Genomic DNA, 20,567 nt, shown 5'->3' on the forward strand with positions numbered 1-20,567 from the left:
ATGACTCTGATGCCTTCTACGCATGCTCAGAAAACTGCATAGTGTAGATTACCTCATAATGTTTCCTAAAAAGTATATAATATTATTTTGTGTTGACCACAGTAGTATCTCGTTGGCGTCTATAGTCTACTCTTGGTTTTGAGAATGACCCTGATTATGATGTGGTCATGGCTCGGGGTTACAATGTAACTGTATGATGTATTCTAATGTACAATTCTACTGATCGGAGTTCATCACATACAGCATACAGTAGGCGCTTTTTAACAAGGAATCCAATGCTATAATTATGAGATTCATGAATGATGACAATTTAAGAACTGAAGTAGTAAAAATTCTTTGCTAAAAATACTATTAAAATAAAATAATCTGAATAACACTCTGCATAATTATACTACATTGTACATGCTACGTTGTTCATTTCTAAAATAACAATGCCAATGGAAGATTGAAATCAAGTTCTTTCTTGTTCAGAGAGTCATAATCGTCGTAGTACGAGCACTTGTTTTCCATTTTCGTAAATGGAAGGTCCAGTTCATGCCAAACTTCGACCAGAGAATTCACAAAATGTTTTCGCATTTCAGCAGTGTGGTATGGAGTGGGAGCAATCCTCAGCTTCTCCTGCCCCCTCTGTACAGTGGGGAAGTTGATATCCTGCACATACACTCCATACTTCTCCATTAGCATCAGAGAGGCTTCAGTGCACCTTTTGGCATCTCCGACCTGAGTAGTGGGAGTAGTGGTTGTGTGTTAGTGGGAGTAGTGGTTGTGTGTTATCCGAACAGAACAATTACAGAATGTGTTGTGTGTACTAGCAGCAGCTGTTGTAGGTTGTTGGGTGGTCACAAGATACATAATTATATCAAATTAAGAGATGGAAGTATGAATTCAATCGCCTTATAACAATGAGCCTTATAACAATGAATAATAATACCACACAAAATCACATGATTACATGCACGCACAAATTTGATTATGTAACTTACATGAAGCGGAATGATGTGGCTTGGGCTTGCAAAGGCAGGAAGACCGGCAGCTTTCAAAGCATTTCTCAGATTATCCACACTTGATTGATGTTGAGCTCTCAACTCTCTACCCTCTTTAGACTTCAGAATCTGTACAGACTTCCGAGCGGCCACAGCTTGCATAGGGGGCATTGCAGTAGTAAAAATGAATCCGTCAGCGTAGCTTCGCACCATGTCCACAAGCTTAGAAGAGGCAGCAATGTAACCACCGGCAACTCCGAATGCTTTGCCCAGAGTGCCTGAAACGATGTCTAGATCATCCATGATCCCATCTCTCTCTCCAATCCCTGCTCCCCTCTCTCCATAGAGGCCGACTGCGTGTACTTCATCGATAAACGTCAGTGCATTGTACTTGTGCGCCACATCACAAATCTCCTTGATAGGGGCTATACTTCCAGACATTGAGTAGACCGATTCGAAAGCAACAACCTTGGGAACTTTGGGGTCGTATTGTTTAAGCAGCTCCTCTAAGTGCTCTGGGTCATTGTGTCGGAAAATCTCTTTTTTTGTTTTCCCATTTCGGATTCCAACAATCATTGAATTGTGGTTGCCAGCATCAGAGAAGACCACACAGTTAGACATCATCTTTCCAAGAGTTGACAGAGTGGCATCGTTGGCAATATAGCAAGAGCCAAAGACAAGGGCCGCATCCTTCTTGTGTAGATCTGCCAGCTCTTTCTCGAGCGCCACATGGTAGTAACTAGTGCCAGAGATGTTGCGTGTCCCGCCTGCTCCCACTCCATGTTTCTCAATGGCTCGCCTAAAGTGACAGGAAATCACATAATTATAAATCAATAGACCTGATAATGTGCTACATGCCATACCACGAGGCTTCCATTAACAGATTCTAAGTAATCGAGCACATGCAAGGCACATGCATGCATTCATCATTAGTGATTGAATAGGAAGCCAGAAATTGCACGGGGAGCATATGGACAGACACTTACCCAGTGGCTTCAATGACTTTAGGATGCTTGCTCATTCCCAGGTAGTCATTACTGCACCACACAGTGACATCTTTGCCCTCCTCAACCTTTACGTCCGCTTCATTGAAGTACTTAGCCACTGGGAACTGGTCGGCTGATCTAGCTAAGACACGAAATCGGCGATAAGAATTGTCATCCATCTTAGATTTGATCTTGCTATCAAAGAATCCATCATAATCCAGTTTTCCATTCGCTGTAAAGGTCAACAAATAAAAAAGTAAACTCATAGTACACCCATAATCAGGCTACATGCAATAGGTTTGCGTTCACACAACATGCATTGGTCGTAAGGCTTTGTAAGGATATAGGTAAATGGATTGTGGTCACAACAGAGGAAGTAGGATCAAGTCTTTGCGGTCAAGTGGCCCTTACTGAAAGCACTCTAACACTTAGCCAATTATGCAAAGTACTCACGGTACCACATATGGTCAACTATCAAGCTCCTAACCTAACAAGGGCAATGTTTACAACCATCATTGGCTAGCTCAATAGCACCATCACACATCACACACAGTCAACATGCAAGCACTCACGTAGACTGGGGATGTTGGTGGGATCATAGCCGAGTCGCTTTGGCAGAGGGTGGGCCAACACTTGCCTGACAGTCTCTTTCACTCCAGGTCCCAAGAAACTGCTCCAGCGAAATGGACAATTACCTGCATACATACCGTAAATGTTGAAATTTTCGACGCATCAAAATTTCACACTTTCTGCACTAGGCCCACAATTCTTAAATTTCGTGCGCATAAATTTTCGTCCGTTATATTAACGTAGGTGTGGCTAATTTATTTAATTTCGTGCGTTGAGTCCAAGGACGAAAAAAACGAAATTAAACACCTGTCGAAAATTTCAACGTTTACGGTAATACAGATGATGCAATTCACATAGATATGTCATACAAAGTATGGTTCCTCATTTAATCATGCAACCATCTTCAGTACCAAACAGGCAAACATGTAATAGCTACAGATGATGCAATTCACATAGACATGTCATACAAAGTATGGTTGCTTAATCTTCATTCATGTCACACAAAAAGTAATCCTCATTTACTGTATTACAGCAACCATACTTCAACTCTTAGCTAGTGAGTAGAGTTCCACTCCCACACAACTATAGACATTCTACAGCCGGCCTACACAAACCTTTGGGTCTCTTTCCTTGCTCCACACATTTGCATTGTGCATGTTCCTCACTCGTCTCAGAGACTGGAGGGGTGACCTCTGACATTGCCACCACAGTCGGCTTGGGTGGTGTGTTGTGGAGCTCTCTAGTCTGGAGGGCCGCCCTAAATGGACACTTCCCACCTTGAGGTGGTTTGGTTGCACCTCCGTGCGCCAAACGATAAAAGTGCTCTGTGAAAGTGAGAGATGGACATTAGAATAAAATATCGGTGTAAGAGGTCTGTGTGAACTATAATAGCTGGTGCGCCATAAACGCTATAAATTAGCTAGCTGCCCTCATGACAATAACAATAAATGTTTACCTACAACATCATTTTCACTTACCAAGGCTAACGCTTTTTCTCCCCATATTCTTTATGCTGTTGGCACCAACATGGAACATTCTGGACATCACAGGACATTTCTGCCCATACATATTCAGAGAGGTACCAGAGTGCTGAAGAAAGGACTTGGGCACACAGCTCAAGAAAGGACACTTGGATGCTGCAGACAAACTCATTTTCTGTTATCCTGTAAACAGTAGTTCCGTAGGGTAGTCTCTATGCTTGCCAAGAATCGTGCATACACTTCCTTTCACCAGTAAACCAGAAACCATCAATGAACACAGCTGTACTAAAGGAAAGGGAAGCAAGTGCCCCTTGAACTTTGAATTATGAAAAGGGGCGGGGATTCACCTAGTTACTAGGCTAGTATAATAAATCTATCCACCCTTTACCAGACAAATTCGTCAAAGTGTCCTTTGAACTTAAAAGGTCTCGTGAGTCATGTGGAAAAATGGCTACTGTTGATCAAGTAAAGTCAAGGACCAAACTATACTACTAGGCTAGAAGCGCTCTTATTAAAGTAACCAGAAGGCAAGACAAAGCATCAAGTCATCTAACTGTAGAGTTGTATCTGTAGCGTGGACAATCGCGAAGCTTCTATGATGATCCACTAAGCTTGACCATGAATAATTCACTCACGTTCAATACTAACGAAATAGCAGAAAGTATTAAAGGCAGAAAGCCTCCCTACAATTGCCCGGCATGTCAAAAGACCTATCGAAGTGCTACCGGACTGCTATACCACATTGGGCAAATTGGACCCCCAATTAGTAATCCTCGCTGTCTCCTTGGTGAAGACTCCCCTCATCCTAGCCCTGCCTCAAGGTCTTGTCCTGGATCCCCTGCACCTGGGGGAACACCTGCCACTGCTCGACGACGAGTTCCGAAACGAGAGCTAACATGGGCGGAGGCTCAACGCTTGGTGGAAGTTGAATTTGAAAATTCTTACAGACGTGTTGAAATCGACAAAGAACTTGATATGAGCCTGCATAGTGAGGATGAAGGGGAAGGCTCGTGTAATAAAGGACGCTCTTCGAATACTCGTACTCACCATCCTGCACACAAAAGAGGGAGGGGCTCGAAAGGGGAAACCCCTAACCGTTCATCAAAGGCAAAGAACAAGGGAAAGCGAAAATCAAAGTTAAAAACACCTGGAAAAGGAAACGATGGTATCATCCCCCTCCCTAAAGTTGAAGTTTCCATATTGGACGACGCAGACTCACAAGATGCACTTAGTAGAGAATCCTCGTATTTTCGATTTGTTGCTCAAACGACCGAAGATCTAGACGAGATGATCGAGTATGATATCGATGAGGAAGATAGTCGCTGGCTATCCCTACTTAACGAAGAACGACGCACTCAAGGTCATACTGTGGTGCCCCAAGAGGTGTTTGAGCTCATCATGGATCGATTGGAGAAGGAATGCTGTTTCGAGAGTCACTCGCTGCAAGGTGGAGCCGAACCCTTCAAGAACATGTACAATATCGACGAGAACGCTGTTTGTTGTATCTGTAACGATGGTGAGTGCCATAATACCAACGCTATTCTTTTCTGTGACATGTGTAATCTAGCGGTGCATCAGGAGTGCTACGGTGTTCCCTACATCCCCGAGGGCCAATGGCTGTGTAGGAGATGTTTGCAGTCACCCTCAAGATCCGTAGATTGTGCTCTGTGCCCAAACAAAGGTGGAGGTTTCAAGCAGACCATTGACGGACGGTGGGCACATGTCATCTGTGCTATTTGGATCCCCGAAGTCCAATTCTCAAATCCAGTGTTTTTGGAACCGATTGATGGCATCAACGATATCCCTTCTGCTCGCTGGAAACTCACTTGTTACATCTGTCGAAATCGAATGGGTGCAAGCATACAATGTGCCAAAGCCAACTGCTATGTTGCCTTCCATGTCACCTGTGCTCAACACGCCTCCCTCCACATGAAGGTTGCCATGGGTAAGAACGGAGAGATCGTTAAGACGGCATACTGCGACACCCACACACCTCCGGCTGTCAAAAAGAAAATGGAGAAGGCGAAATTGGAGAGGGGAGAGAACGACTCATCCAGTTCCAGTGAAAGTGAACAGGTGAGTGCACTACACTGTAAGCTAGTACAGTACATGTTGCAAGGACATTTGTTCTTTCATTTTGAGCAAAATAATAGTCTCTTATAGTTATTGAGAGCTAGCCTATCGTAATGTTTAATGGAATCAACTTACACATTTTCTCTCCACAGGTGGATGGGGCGACAGTAGAACCAACCGAGGGGGAGGAGGTCAAGATCAAGGAGAGCAAGGCCATCAAGAAGGCTCGTAAGAAAATGGCAGAGCGGAGAAATTCCATGGCCCCCATTGTCAACATTCCCTACATCCCTCAGCACAGGTGAGCTGGGTGTTGGTTCGTGTGTAGCAGCTTTTACTTCACTGCTATGTGATTGTTACATGTAGCTCTGTATTGATACATGTACACAGAAACATTTGGTTAATACTGTGTCATTTGATCACCTGCTTAAGTTGTGTTTGTATACATTTAGCTGTTACGTCATCTTGTCCCACCCCACCGCACTCAGACTGGACCGTATTGTGAGCCACATCAACCTGCACAAGAAGTCGCAGTTCATCCCCCGGCTAGTGAGCTACTGGAAGCTGAAGAGACAATCTCGCAATGGAGTGCCCCTCCTGAGAAGACTCCAGGCCAACAACAAGGGACAGAGGACCTCCACTGTGGTAGGTTGATACTTCGTAATTATATTTGTGGGGTCTTATATGAAGTATCACCAGCAGCCTAGAAAAGTAATATTGTGCCCCATTTTCCCCAGAACTTGACTGACGAGGAACTTGAGGTGATCAGTGAGCAGCTCACTCTCTGGAAGAACCTCCGCCATGATCTGGAGCGGGCCAGGATGCTTGTGGAACTCGTGAGGAAGAGAGAGAAACTCAAGAGAGAACAGCTGAGATACTTGTACATGATCAATGACCTCCAACTGCGACCCCTCGCCATGGTGATGAAGAGGATACTGGATCGACTGGGGAGGAAGGACCCGGCAGACATTTTTGGCGAACCCGTCTCTTCGGAGGAGGTGAGGATTGTGTGGTTAGCGCAATGGTGTTATAGATAGCTAGGCGATTGTTTTTTAATTTTGTGGGGCTGGAGTTGTTTGTCTTCTGTCTGTGGTGTGGTGTGGTCTAGCAATGTGATGCAACCTTATCAAAACCTTCATTTAAGGTACTGACCTGCATGTGTGTGTGTACAGCTTCCACCAAGTGCACCAGTAGTGCTTTTGGCTTCCACAATCCATTAGTGGAGGGAGGTAACTCTCCTTTGTTACTAGTGATGAGACTGCTGCCCTTCTTGTGACTGTTTTAATCCAGTAATTATTACACCTCACACACAAACCCAGGTACCAGATTACCTGGACGTGATCAAACACCCGATGGACTTCAGTACTATGAGGAAGAAGGTTGAGAACAACCAGTACTCTAGTCTGGATAGTTTTGAGGAGGACTTCTACCATGTCTGGCACAATGCCACTATCTACAACCAGGCTGAAACCATCTACTACAAGGCGGCTTTACGAATCAGAGATGCAGGTACAGCTATGTGTGTACAGTATAGGAGGTTTAGAAGGCAATATTGAAGCTACCTTGTTGTACATTTAGTGCTGTATATACACAGGGGCACACTATTTTAAGAGTGCCCTCTTTCTGCATATTCTAACTACCCCCACCCCTCACTCTCACCCCCACCCCTTCTCCAGGCTCGGTGATCCTACAGCAGGCTAGAGAGCAGCTGGCCAGTGCTGGAGTGAGCTCTGTGACTGGCCTGCACGAGCCTGAGGTACAAGAGCCCCCTCCCCTCACCCCCAACACCCTCGCACGATCCTCCAGTAACGAGCACATAAACCTCCTAGATGAACACGGTGAGTTACACACACACATGCACATTGTGGACTGAGAAACGCCTCCAATGACAAAAAGGGGGTGGATTTTGGACCATTTCTGTGCCCTCTTTTATGCTGGTAGTATTCGTTTATTATGGACTGTAGCGTGCATATACTCATACTCTTGTTTCATTCCCCACAGACATTGGTGAGCCTGGCTCTAGTGGTGGTGGGGGTGGTTTTCGGCCTCGGAACTTCAGCACAACGAGCCTCTCAATGGATGAGCAGGTGGAGATACTTCAGGAGCAGTTGGAGCTGGCTCAGGCACAGTACACGGGAACCACCAAGAGGTCACGCGTTAAGAATCTTAAGAGAGAGCTGGTCTCGGTGAGGAGGCAGCAAAAGAACCAGCTAAAAAAGGCTAGAAACTCAGGTAGGTGTGAATTTTCATTTTACTAATACATGTGTACCGTATAGTTTGAGGGTATAAAATTTCACAGAATGACTGTTAAAAAGGTTTTCGCGGAATAGCAGCCTTTCTGCAGCATGCATGCATGCGATATTAAATTCGTGGGTATAAATGTTCGCGGTAGATGCGTAATCAGCGAAAACCACAAAGATTTATACCCTCGAAATATACCCACTATACGGTATATTATACTGTACGTGTAGCCCCATCAGTTCCACGTACATGACTGTACATGTACCCCCAGGCTTTATCTACATGTGTACCTGTGCAGTATCAGCTTGCTGTAAATATCGTCTGCGCACTGTATTAAATCATTGTACCCTCTAATCTGCCTCCCATCTTGCAGACACTGATGAGCCTCCCAATTCTCCGAAAAGGCGTCGTGCTCCAAGCATTCCTCGCAATGCCGAGGAACTAGCCAGTCACCTCATTCACGGTAGTCTACGTATGACAGCCAGTCGACAGCAAATCCTCTCTCACTCCGGAATCAAACTCGAAGAGAGGGCCAACGCGCTTCAGGAGGAAGAGAGAGAAAAGGAAAGGCTGAAAGAGACGATTGAGACACAACATAATGATGTGTTTGTCCAGTCTAAAGGTGTGATCGTATCCTCTGACGGAGAAGATGATTCCAACACTGGAGAGAGTAGTAGCGATTACGAATCAGAGTCGGATTCTAAATCAAACGTTGTGCCTCGAAAACGAACGAGATCGGCCGGTTCATCTTCTAAACGGCCAATGCAGTCGAGAGCTCTTATCAAGAAGAGCACATCTGATTCTCGTGTGGCTGAGTTGATCCCGGAGCAGTCTCACAAACGAACGAGAGCTCCTACTAACAGACAAAACGGTTCAAGTCAATCTCGATCAAAGCTTTCTGACGGAATCTGGGGCAGCGAATCTCAACCAGAAGATGTACATGTAAGTGGCTCTCGACACTCTAAACGAAGACAGCGACTGAACAGCAGTGGTGCCTATGCCACAAGTACCTCTGAAGTGGAACCGGAATCAACTGTGAATGGATTCAATACGTTCCCTCCACTGTCTTCATTCCATACTACGACGATACCCAAACTAAATCCAGCGAGACACATCCCGTCGATGCCCTCCATAACAAGAACTAGAAGGCAGAGTAACTCCTCATCGCAGTACGAGATGGGTGGTGAGGACTACAGTAGTGAACACTTGTCTGACAGCCATCACATCCCCAGTGCTAGTAGCCTGGAGGACCTCACTGCAACTGATGTCCTACACAAGAGAAAATTGCTCAAGAAGGCTGGTAAGAAAAGGAAAAGTGGCTACAGGAGTGAGAGTGAGAAGAAGAAAAAGAGGAGACTAACCTCAGAGTCATCTGATGCTGCTAGTCTGGGTGGAGAGCTGATGACTGCTCGCCCGGTGAACGGTCTGGTCGTAAATGGAGAGCAGCAGAATGAGATCAAGCCTCTGGATCTAGTCTGGGCCAAGTGTAGGGGTTACCCCTCCTATCCTGCTCTGGTGAGTCAGTCAGTATGTCATGTGTGTACTAGCTGTCATGTGTAGGGGTTACCCCTCCTATCCTGCTCTGGTGAGTCAGTCAGTATGTCATGTGTGTACTAGCTGTCATGTGTACATTCGTTACTAGCTGCTTTTCGAACTAACACTTTAGCCATAATTATCTGTACATCACGTCATGTATAATATTTATAAGGTCCGTAGTAGTATACATGTAGTATCGTGTAGTCCTCAGCACAGTGTAATGGTTGACTTGGCCATTTTGTTGATTAATTATGTGTCCATTAACTTGTCATACATGGACTGTTCATTGTTTTGTTAGGTGATTGACCCAGACATTCCTAAGAAAGGACTGACTATCAGCGGTGAGAAGATACAGGCTCCCTCTAACGAGGTGTTGCAGTTGAGAGGGGCCAACCCGACTTCCACCTACCTTGTCCGCTTCTTCGATGGGAGGCGCACTTGGTGAGCGTGTGTGTGTGTGTGTGTGTGTGTGTGTGCGTGCATGCGCGTGTGTGTGCGTGCGTGTGTGTGTGCGTGCGTGCGTGTGTGTGTGTGTGTGTGTGTACGTGCGTGTGTGTGCGTGCGTGCGTGTGTGCGTGTGTGCGTGCGTGCGTGCGTGTGTGCGTGCGTGCCTTAATTCCCACCTCTCAGCCAAGTGTGTTATACATGTCTTACAGTACATGTGCAATTTGCCCTGCAGTATTCAATAGTGGTGTGTAATACTGTAATAAATTTACACAACAGAACGTTAGTTTGAAGAAATCACATTGTGGCCAATAATTGATTGATTGTTTTTATCCTTGTGTGTACACTTTTCACCTGAGACGTACTAATTACCTCTCCCATTCTCCACCATGCAGGCAATGGCTACCTCCTGAAAAGATAGAGCCACTGGGAGTGAGTGAAGCCTCTGACCACAGCAAGATGGCGCTCAGTGGGAGCAGTAAGCGCTCTGTCAAGGAGGCCTTCAACAGAGCCATCAAGTATCAGCAACGAGTCTCCAGGCAACAAGTGATTCAAGAATCAAACAATGACTCCAGTGCAGATGTATGTATTCAGCAACAGAAACTCTAAATAAACCTCCCCTTTAGATTGACCCTTTTTTCATACTTATGATACTCACACCCACTCACCCACTCACTCACTCACTACCATCATTTCAGTTCATGTATTATACTGTACCACATGATTTCTATACATTCCTTGTTTACTGTCACTGCTACGAGCACACATTTCTCTCATGCAGTCTCAATATTTTGAACTCAGTGTAAGAATATCTATATACTCTATGATTCCTACTAATACATATCTGATCAATTATAGCATTTCCATATGATTATCTAAACTCTTAATTGAAAAAAATTGCTCATTATTATTTTTTCAAGAAGTGATATATACGTGTAGTCAACAAATGTTCATTGCATGAGAAGGAAGAGTTTGTGTGGATGGTGAATCAGTCTTCCTCTGAGGGGGCTCTGTAATATCTGTTCCTTCGTAGTCAGTCGCTTCCTCTGTACTATTCTCGTCACCAGTAGGGGGTACATCTGTATCTTCATGGGGGGTCTCTTTAGGCTTCAAAATCACTCTGCTCATGGTCAATTTCTTGTTAGTCTTGCAAATGTAATTCAACTTCTTCCCTGCATATAATTATAGACAAACATTGGTGATGTAATGTATTAACTTGACGCCATAGGCACCTTTATCTTGTTCAAACACCATTGTTGTGCCTACGATGTCTTCGTAGTTGCCCTTAAACAGGTACTGGTCCAGCTGCAGCATAGGCTCAGGGGAGTCCATACCCTGAGGGGAAATGGGAGCATTAGCCATTTCACACACAACACACACACATAAATACTAGTGGTACATCTACAGGTAGCCATTCAATGCCTACCAGGATGCTACAAGTGTCCCTGCAGGCTAGGATAGGTTCCTCAGCATTGGGTAGTCCCTTGAGCTCTACCAGGAGAATCACCTGCACACAATCACAGAGTACAGTAAACTAACTTTGATCTCACCTCCTCAGCTGTTGTAAAAGATGGAATGCGAAATGAACTGGAATATGGAACGGAATATGGGACGACAGATATGAAGAGCAAGCATTATACTATCTTCACGGTTGACACAACACAGTTAATATATCCAGGGAATTCAAGTTAGGGCAGCTGAAATTGAGGGGGGGGGGGGGTTACAGTTGAATACCTTTCAACAGCCGTAACTTTAGTATCGTTAATCCAAGTTTAAAAATGTTATGATTTTCTGAAAGAGACCTTTCAAATGGTATCATCAATTTCATATTTGGGAGATAAAAAAATTGCTAATTTCGGCCCAATACCATGGATTATTATAGCCCATGGTCCATAGCCGAAAAATGACAATTATGGCCCCAACAAAATTTTAGATTTAAACACATAATTTGAAAGATCTCTTTCAGAAAATCATAAAAATGTTGACATTGGATCAACAGTACTAAAGTTATGGCTGTTGTTCAATACAAGCCCCCCCCCCCCTGCTGTTTAATCGGTTCGGGGACTCTTTCAGCTGTCATAACTTGAATTCCGTAGATCTAATTTCAACGGTTTTACAATTTTCTGAAAGCTTAGAAAGAGACCTTTCAAATGGTGTTATCAAAGTTCGTATTTGGGAGATGAAAAAATTTGCCAATTTCGGCCCAATATCATGGATTATAAGCCCATGGTCCATAGCTGAAAAATGACAATTATGGCCCCAACAAAATTTTAGATTTTAAACACGTAGTTTGAAAGGTCTCTTTCTAAGCTTTCAGAAAATCATAAAAATTTTGACATCGGATCAACTGTACTGAAGTTATGGCTGTTGAAAGACACCCCCCCTCCGTTTAATTAATGATTTTGGGAATCTTTCAGCTGCCATAACTTGAATTCTGTGGATCGAAAATCAAAAATTTTAGGTTTTTCTGAAAGCTTAGAAAGAGACCTTTCAAATGGTACCGTCAAAGTTGATATTCAAGAGATAAAAGTATTTGCTAATTTGGCGATACCATGGTCCGAGGCCGAAAAATGACAAATTAGGGCCCCAATGAAATTTTGGATCGAAACACATCGTTTGAAAGGTAATTTTCTAAGCTTTCAGAACATCATAAAAATTTTGACATTGGATCAACTGTACTGAAGTTATGGCTGTTTGAAAGACACCCCCCCCTCCGTTTAATTAATGATTTTTTCAGCAGCCATAACTTGAATTTTGTGGATCGAAAATCAAAAATTTTAGGTTATTCTGAAAGCTTAGAAAGAGACCTTTCAAATGGTACCATCAAAGTTGATATTCGAGAGATACAAGTATTTGCCAATTTGGTGATACCATGGATTATAGCTCATGGTCCGAGGCCGAAAAATGACAAATTAGGGCCCCAATGAAATTTTGGATCGAAACACATCATTTGAAAGGTAATTTTCTAAGCTTTCAGAACATCATAAAAATTTTGACATTGGATCAACTGTACTGAAGTTATGGCTGTTTGAAAGACACCCCCCCTCCATTTAATTAATGATTTTTTCAGCAGCCATAACTTGAATTTTGTGGATCAAAAATCAAAAATTTTAGGTTATTCTGAAAGCTTAGAAAGAGACCTTTCAAATGGTACCATCAAAGTTGATATTCGCGAGATAAAAGTATTTGCCAATTTGGCGATACCATGGATTATAGCCCATGGTCCGAGGCCGAAAAATGACAAATTAGGGCCCCAATGAAATTTTGGATCGAAACACATCTTTTGAAAGGTAATTTTCTAAGCTTTCAGAAAATCATAAAAATTTTGACATCGGATCAACTGTACTGAAGTTATGGCTGTTGAAAGACACCCCCCACCTCCGTTTAATTAATGATTTTGGGAATCTTTCAGCTGCCATAACTTGAATTCTGTGGATCGAAAATCAGAAAGAGACCTTTCAAATGGTACCATCAAAGTTGATATTCGAGAGGCATTTGCCAATTTGGCGATACCATGGATTATATTATATAGCCCATGGTCCATAGCCAAAAAATGACAATTATGGCCCCAACAAAATTTTAGATTTTAAACACGTAGTTTGAAAGGTCTCTTTCTAAGCTTTCAGAAAATCATAAAAATTTTAACATTGGATCAACAGTACTAAAGTTATGGCTGTTGTTCAACTACAAGCCCCCCCCCCCCCCCCCCCGCTGTTTAATTGGTTCGGGGACTCTTTCAGCTGTCATAACTTGAATTCCGTAGATCCAATTTCAACGGTTTTACAATTTTCTGAAAGTATAATCTAAACTTATTAAAATTTTAGAAAGTATAGTGTGTCAACCATAAAGACACTAATGCTTGCTCTTCATATCTGTGTTCCATATTCCATTTCATTCCGCATTCCTCCATTCACAACATGCCCACCTCCTCTTCCCATTCATCAGATATACTTGAATCAGTCAACTCTTCCATTGCATGCTTATCTCAGTAGCTGGGTAATTACCATATCCAGCCCCGCCCATTTATAATTCTGCAGTGCTGCTGAGCTCAGTGACTGCAGAAATGGAGCCTAGACAGAAGACAAGTCGAGCTAGAGTCTGGCAGAAGGAATGGGAGAGCATGCCTTGGGACAATACGAGAAGAACTGCTTGTACAGAGACGACAGACCCAACCTTTCAAGCACAATCTGAGCGGATTGGCAACAAAAGATGTGCAAAAATGGAGAAGTACAAAGACTACCAAGTGTTCTATTATGGATCAGAGAGGGAAAAGGCAGTGAGAAAGTAAGACCGCAACTGTAAAAGCAGTACGATAGATCTAGTTTGTGGCACACTGTATAAACTTGGCTATGTTTTAATACTCTGATCTATTTATCGATATTCATGCAGGAGTCATCTTCGTGATGAGCTAAAAATGCAACTGGGCCAGATTGAAAACCCTCGCCACTTGTTTGCTAAGAGTTTTGAAGAGTCAGATAAACTAGCTGAAGAAGAGAGACAAAATACGATCAAAGACAACGAGGCTCAAGTGGAAAAGAGAAAATTCCTATCCCAGTTCAGAGATGAAAATAAAATGGTGATAGAAGTGCTACCTTTACTAATTCACACCTATTAGCATGAGAAGTATTTCCCTGAACTGCGTTTGTTCCGATTAGTGTGAGGTTTTTAACTGATGCCTGCCCATGCAGCTAATTGAAGTACATGCTGCCCAGAGGAAAGCAGAGAGAAGAGCTGAACGGGACGCAGACAAGCAGCGTATGGAAGAGACTAACCCAATCAACTGGAGCCATACCTTGTGGTAGTGGTAGCTATACTTAAGAACCGATGGCTTAATTTCTTACATTATAAGTTTCTCAATCATAATTATCAGATCAAAATAGACTTGTTGAATATGAGTCAGAAATGAATTGCCTTGAACAAAATAAGACACACACACACACGCGCACATAATAAAGGTGTGAATACACATACACATAATGCAGGAGAGAACATTGGTGGGTGGGGAATTAGTACAATCATACGTGCACACACACACACACACACAGACATAGACAAATAACTATATCACAAAACTTCCACCCTTAGTATCTTCGATAATGCCAAACTTGGCCAAACTACCATCGTCCACTTGTTCTCTTAGTACAACATTACCAGTTCCTGTTCCACTGTTTCCGATTGCTCCATGCGAGGGCTCCTCTCTTGTGCTGTACTTGACCACCACTTCCGTACTTGCTGTGGAACTAATAGAGTTTCTTTCCGAGGAGGTCACTGATATATTCCCCATGTTCGATTTATGTGTGGTAACTTTGTGGGCTCCAAGTTGCTCTTCAAGTCTTTGTCGTCTCAATGATAGTTTTCTCATGAGTTCGTCTCTGCCAGTGTGAGTTGCAGAATCAGCAACATTAGGTGCAGCCTGTACTTTGGTCCGATTAAGGTCAGTACTAACACGCACTTTATTAGTTCGATTAGTCTCACTAGCTACGGGCTGTTGATTTGAGTTCCCAACGCTTGATCCAACCTGCACTTTATTTCGAATTGGCTCACTCAGTTTTGATTTTAGAGCAGGATGTGAAACAGAAATGTTCTTCAATGGAGGAGGTTCTCCCTCCTTCAGAGTGGGGAGATTATCCGTGGTCTTGGCAAATTCTCGAAGAGGCTTCAAAGGTGGTAACATAGGCAGTTTCTTTTCAGAGCCACTTTCTAGAGTTGTCTTACTTCTCTCTCTTTTCTCAAACAGCGGACTGGTACTATTGGGTGGGACAGGGAGGGGCTTATCATTTGCTGTGATGGACTTCTGAGGCAGTTGGTTGAGCGCTGGTGTACTGATATTAAATGAAGGCTTGTCTTCAGGTGATGACACGGAAGGTCTGCTAGGTTTGGCTGGCGGCAGTGGCTTCTTTGGAAGTTTGACCATGTTCGTAGGACTCAAGTTAGACTCCGTGGAAGTAGTAAATTCTTGTGACGAGGTTAGTGAGTCTGAATCTTGCTTTCTTCGAATAGGTATTGGTTTTTTTTGCTTTTTAGGAGAATTTGGGGCAGATTTGGGCTTAGATACAATGGAACTTGTTCCTTGCATTATTGAAATGTTAGCGTATGAACGAGTTTCCGGTTTATCTTTAGTTAGGGGTTGGAAATTGATGTTAGCGTAAGAATGGTGCTTTTTATCTTTGCCCACAACTGTTTCAGTGTCTTGCTGCTGGTGTACAATAACAGACGCGTAAAGATCCTGATTTTCTGAGTTCGATTGACTTGTAGCCAGCAAACTTTCATCTTGAGGAGAACCTACTATCAGGGAATCGTCAATTCTCTCCCAGCTGTCAGAATGCCTTGCTGCTGGATCCATTTTCTCCACAGTAATGAACGAGGGTGACTGAAAGGTGGATCCTTCCGAGGGTACCGGTGTGGCTTCCGTCGGAGATGCTGGTACTGACATATCGAAGCTCCCTGATGAGACACGACTAGAGGGAAACGATCCTGTGAAACTTCCACTCTTGCCAAACGAGAAAGTTTTTCCAGAGCTAGTAATTCTCTCTGCCTCTTGTGGAAGCCTCGATGATCTTCGATTGATGTAGCCTTCGTACAGTGAGTCCCAGCTTTTGGCCACCTGCAGCAGAATTAAACGTACACCATTTAAAACCAGGCTGGATAACAACACTGGGAAAGTGTGTACCTGTCTGTGATAGGTTGCTTGTTCTTTGAGCAGATTGAGGATAATGGTTTCAAAGTCATTGATCATTGTGTTGCTGTAGTAGTCGAATTCTGCAAGTATTATGTTGTTGAGTGTTTCACAATGTTGTCTCATTTCCTCGGCTTCTTTCCTCTGTGGATAGAAAATGTGTACAGTACGTGTGCAATTCTTAACAAGGGATTGTTGAGAACAATGTACACGTAACAATTAACATAATTATGCCGTTGGTAACGAAACGACTATGAGCAATTGTACGATATTGAAATGTAACCAACAAGAAATGCAAGAGCTACAATTTTAATTTACTGACCGTGTCCTTTTCTTTGCTGATTTTGTACGTCTCCATAGCTTCATCGTGAAGCCTGACAAGTGTTGGCAGCGTGTGTATGATCCCCACATACTCTGCGAGGGGGTCCACGACATTCCGCTCCACTGATTCCTGGTGATCCTGATGGAGACTGGCCAACTTCCTGATCGCTCCAGCCACGTCATAGAGCTCCCTCATCATGCAGTTGAACCTGCACGTGAAAATAATTATATCAAATACATGCATGCACATGATCTTCGTTAGAGAAAACGTAGGTCAGACAGAATGCCTCCTGTGTACAGTCTATTGGAGTTGCGTACTCTTCCTAACGAACTCTTGACATTATGTATCACTCACTTTGAGTCGTCCCTCCAGTTCCACTCGAATGCATCGTCCATTTCTCCATCGCTGTCCTCCTCTTCAATGTCACTGGGTACTCGCTGGTGGCCTGAGGAGGAATGGAATGGGACGTGTCCATTCGGAACGCTGAGGTTGCTGTTGTGTGTGGGCGTCGCTTTCCGCCGCCCTGAGAAACGAAATACAACGATTAAAAACACCCTAGGCTCAGTGTTATGGGCCATCATAAGTTACAGAACACTCACCTGCACTGACAGGCTGAGCTCCTTTGGCCATCTTCTGGAAGTCCTTGCCAAGCATGTTGACAATAGACATTGTTTTTCCGCTAGATTGGCACAGCTGTTGACAGGTGTTCTGGAGGGCCTGAATCTGTATCTCCAGCACACGGCTGAAACGCGAGAACTTCTCAATGGAAGGCAATCTGTAAGTACAGAAGATTAGTTTCATGATGGATTCACTTAACTTTTTAACTCACTGATTGATTGGCACGTTGAAGGGAGGATACTTTACAGTGCAGTAGACTGGAGCAGTGAAGAGCTTTCTAGCTGCTTTTGGGACCTTGATATTGCTTATTTGCCTTCCAATCTTCCAATCTTTGTCATCTTTCTCTGTAAGAAAGTCACGCAGCAGCTTTGTGGATCCAAGAACAGGATGGCTGGCCACTCTGTTGAGAAAATTCTCCAAACCTCTTCTTCTAGCTTCAATGCCATGTTCTTCAATTCCTATAAGGGCAGTTACTAATAAATTAGAGATTAAATCAGAACTTCATAACAAGCCTCCGTAGCCTAATGGATATGGCATCGGCCTCCTAAGCCGGGGGTTGCGGGTTCGAGTCCCGTCGGAGGTGTATTTTTTTTAGCCATTTACATATTGAACACTACAAGGTTTTTTTGCTTACCTGAAAACTGTTTTACAGGCAATGGAGGAAGACTGACGCAAGGGAACAATTCCGCCATTTTGTCATAAAGCCACAGAAAATTCTTGTACCTCCTGGTGACCTGTGTGCCCAGCTGTTTCGTCTCAACGTCAAACACAGTGAAATGCTTTACACCACTGAACCTCGTCTCTGTATGCAGATCTTTGATGACTATTGTCAAGGTCGGTGGAAAACAGTCCCATCTTGGACCAGCCTGCAGGGAAAAACCTCATGCAATCAGCTAGGAATTACTTCAATACAACAAACATGCAAAAAACATACCGAGATGCTGATTTCAGAGTGGCCTTGCACAAATATGTCGCTGGCTTTTTCTCTGTCATACAGTTGGTCTTGAACGTTGGTAGAAGGAGTGAGGAGAGTCTCCATGAAGGCCTTCTTACTGGACCCAGGAGTGAGAGGAGGCATCCTCTCTTTTACTGGACTACCTTCAGCCGAGCTAGATAGCTGCAAATACATATCAGGAGGTTAGGTTGTCAACCAATAGCTATGCAAAACTACGTTAGTAACACAAATACATGGACCCTTTACATTTCGCCAACTTTTTTTCTCTCTTCCCCCCCCCCCAGGAAAAACCCTGGCCATAATTATGACAAAGGAGCAACAAGTATGTACAAAGACATGGCTAGTCATCTCACCATTTTAACGAATGAGCTAGGGAAGAGTCCTCTCTTCCCGTTGATCTCCCCTTCCCACCACCCCTCTCCAACGCTTGTCCGTCTCACAACCACAATATCCCCCTTCTGTGCGTGTGTGTGTGTGTGTGTGTGTGTGTGTGTGTGTGTGTGTGTGTGTGTGTGTGTGTGTGTGTGTGTGTGTGTGTGTGTGTGTGTGTGTGTGTGTGTGGGAGTCGGTGGTGGTGAAGAAGATTATATATGCGTTGTTGTATATAGAACAATTCTGCATTGATATCACATACCTACAATAATATTATACACATGGTTGGCTGACAGTGAATACACACATACATACACAGTCTAGGGAGATGAAAGTGAACCTTGATTAATATAATTAGGACACCACAAAACTCTGAAAGTGTACATAATTAAGTAATACAAACTAATGAAGTGAATGTCATGTGTGGAAACGAAGGGAAAGCAACTTTAATTACAGATACACACACACACACACACGATCTAACTTCCTCAAAACATACGACTAGGTGGAGTACTTGAGACGTTGAATTAAGGTGACGGAAAGCCTTACAGCATGCAATTAAAGACCCATGCCAAGATTTCACTACTGACTACTGCAAATTGGCCTCAGGCTTTTAATACTGCCACACCAATCACAGCTACATACAGAGCAACAATACACACCTGGATAGCCATACAGAAGGTCAGAGTACAATATATGCCATTCATAAGAGATCACGAATACTCATAAAGTGAGTGCTATCACAACACAAATACAATATAATCCCATTAGTGATCTGGAGTTATTCTAAAAGTCAGTACATTGTATTTGGCCATATAAGGTGTCAAACTGAATGCTCAAGGCCACACCCACACAACTATGTTAGGAACACAGGCAGACAAAACAAGAGCTGAAAAGGAACTTGCACATGTCATAGTGACACCTGCACTTATCTACACTAACTGTGTAGGTTTCAAAATATATCTGTTGTGCAATCACACACACACACACACCTCATGGAGCCACCATCTTTATTCCAACACACACACAACAATAATAATGATAGTTTAAACCTGAAACGCATTGTGAAATCAATTTGTTATTATTTTGACGAACAGTTACAAGTTAATTTGACCACAATACTATAGACACGTTTTGTGGGCCATGGGACGGTGGTAAATGGTTTGTTTCTACAAGTTCCTTCAACATAACTTTAATCGTAACTTTAAATCACAAACAAATAAATATGATCTCGCTCATACAGTACAGTAGAGGTGTGGCAACTTTAATAGCTACATGCTATGTATGTCCGACCTCTACAGGATCAGGAGAACCACACGACCAGCTATAAACTAGAACTATAGAAGGGACACGCATGTGTAGTGCATGGTGTATGGTAGCTCTGAGCTACAGTAATATACATGCTTGGCTGTATGTGCATGGTGTATGGTGTATGGTGTATGGTACAGTAATACACATGCCTTGAGCTCTAGCTCCACAGTGGCTGTTGGCTTGAAATGGAACAATGCTTCAGCTTTTTGGAGTGGCATCTTAATGTTGTAACTCTTGCACTGTTGATTGATCCACTGTAGGTCATTAAAATAACATTAATGCTTATTCTATCTTGTCTGGTAGGATGAGCTCGAACCAGTAACCTTTACTTGCACTGCCAGTATACTATTTACAGTCTAATAGGTGTACAAGTACAACAGATCATGTGATGAATAATACCTACTACAGGAAACAAACTGGTCATGAATACTGTTATAGCTATCTGCAATAAAATATTGGATCTGATCTGCTAGCTACCACATTACAAGGCCCTCCTCTTGCAC

At 43.3% G+C, this 20,567-nt stretch overlaps 5 protein-coding genes and 1 non-coding gene across 7 annotated transcripts; 3 read left to right on the forward strand and 3 right to left on the reverse strand.

Moving 5' to 3' along the window:
- Positions 1–271: 271 nt before the first annotated feature.
- LOC135346437 (5-aminolevulinate synthase, erythroid-specific, mitochondrial-like) lies at positions 272–3,878 on the reverse strand. The gene is made up of 6 exons (XM_064544055.1): positions 3,517–3,878; positions 3,154–3,363; positions 2,542–2,664; positions 1,970–2,201; positions 984–1,782; positions 272–720 (listed from the first exon to the last, which is right to left on the reverse strand). The coding sequence occupies exons 1-6, from the start codon at positions 3,689–3,691 to the stop codon at positions 421–423; spliced, it is 1,839 nt and encodes a 612-aa protein (XP_064400125.1). The 5' UTR covers positions 3,692–3,878; the 3' UTR covers positions 272–420.
- A 36-nt stretch (positions 3,879–3,914) lies between these two features.
- Positions 3,915–10,757, forward strand: LOC135346435 (bromodomain and PHD finger-containing protein 3-like). Of its 2 annotated transcripts, XM_064544051.1 has the most exons (10): positions 3,916–5,595; positions 5,745–5,890; positions 6,078–6,234; positions 6,327–6,587; positions 6,909–7,098; positions 7,266–7,427; positions 7,591–7,821; positions 8,204–9,345; positions 9,665–9,807; positions 10,206–10,757. In XM_064544051.1, the coding sequence occupies exons 1-10, from the start codon at positions 4,138–4,140 to the stop codon at positions 10,417–10,419; spliced, it is 4,104 nt and encodes a 1,367-aa protein (XP_064400121.1). In that variant the 5' UTR covers positions 3,916–4,137; the 3' UTR covers positions 10,420–10,757. The 2 variants fall into 2 exon arrangements, with proteins under 2 accessions (XP_064400123.1, XP_064400121.1); XM_064544053.1 differs by lacking the exon at positions 10,206–10,757 and having other exon boundaries at positions 3,915–5,595; positions 8,204–9,415; positions 9,665–9,806.
- LOC135346441 (general transcription factor 3C polypeptide 6-like) lies at positions 10,694–13,839 on the reverse strand. Its single transcript, XM_064544059.1, has 4 exons — positions 13,736–13,839; positions 11,237–11,317; positions 11,043–11,145; positions 10,694–10,982 (listed from the first exon to the last, which is right to left on the reverse strand). Exons 1-4 carry the CDS (start codon positions 13,781–13,783, stop codon positions 10,750–10,752), a joined length of 465 nt encoding a protein of 154 aa, XP_064400129.1. The 5' UTR covers positions 13,784–13,839; the 3' UTR covers positions 10,694–10,749.
- On the forward strand, positions 13,821–14,675 carry LOC135346438 (uncharacterized). Its single transcript, XM_064544056.1, has 3 exons — positions 13,821–14,094; positions 14,200–14,386; positions 14,499–14,675. Exons 1-3 carry the CDS (start codon positions 13,874–13,876, stop codon positions 14,610–14,612), a joined length of 522 nt encoding a protein of 173 aa, XP_064400126.1. The 5' UTR covers positions 13,821–13,873; the 3' UTR covers positions 14,613–14,675.
- On the reverse strand, positions 14,671–20,442 carry LOC135346436 (uncharacterized). Its single transcript, XM_064544054.1, has 10 exons — positions 20,214–20,442; positions 18,735–18,839; positions 18,361–18,543; positions 18,061–18,292; positions 17,638–17,884; positions 17,408–17,583; positions 17,163–17,331; positions 16,809–17,016; positions 16,481–16,630; positions 14,671–16,414 (listed from the first exon to the last, which is right to left on the reverse strand). Exons 1-10 carry the CDS (start codon positions 20,280–20,282, stop codon positions 14,870–14,872), a joined length of 3,084 nt encoding a protein of 1,027 aa, XP_064400124.1. The 5' UTR covers positions 20,283–20,442; the 3' UTR covers positions 14,671–14,869.
- On the forward strand, positions 17,937–18,009 carry Trnar-ccu (transfer RNA arginine (anticodon CCU)). The gene has a single exon. It is a non-coding gene; the product is annotated as a tRNA-Arg (tRNA).
- Positions 20,443–20,567: the final 125 nt, after the last annotated feature.

This window comes from Halichondria panicea, chromosome 13 (genome assembly GCF_963675165.1).
Source record: "Halichondria panicea chromosome 13, odHalPani1.1, whole genome shotgun sequence".
In the NCBI taxonomy this organism is placed as follows: Eukaryota; Metazoa; Porifera; class Demospongiae; order Suberitida; family Halichondriidae; genus Halichondria; species Halichondria panicea.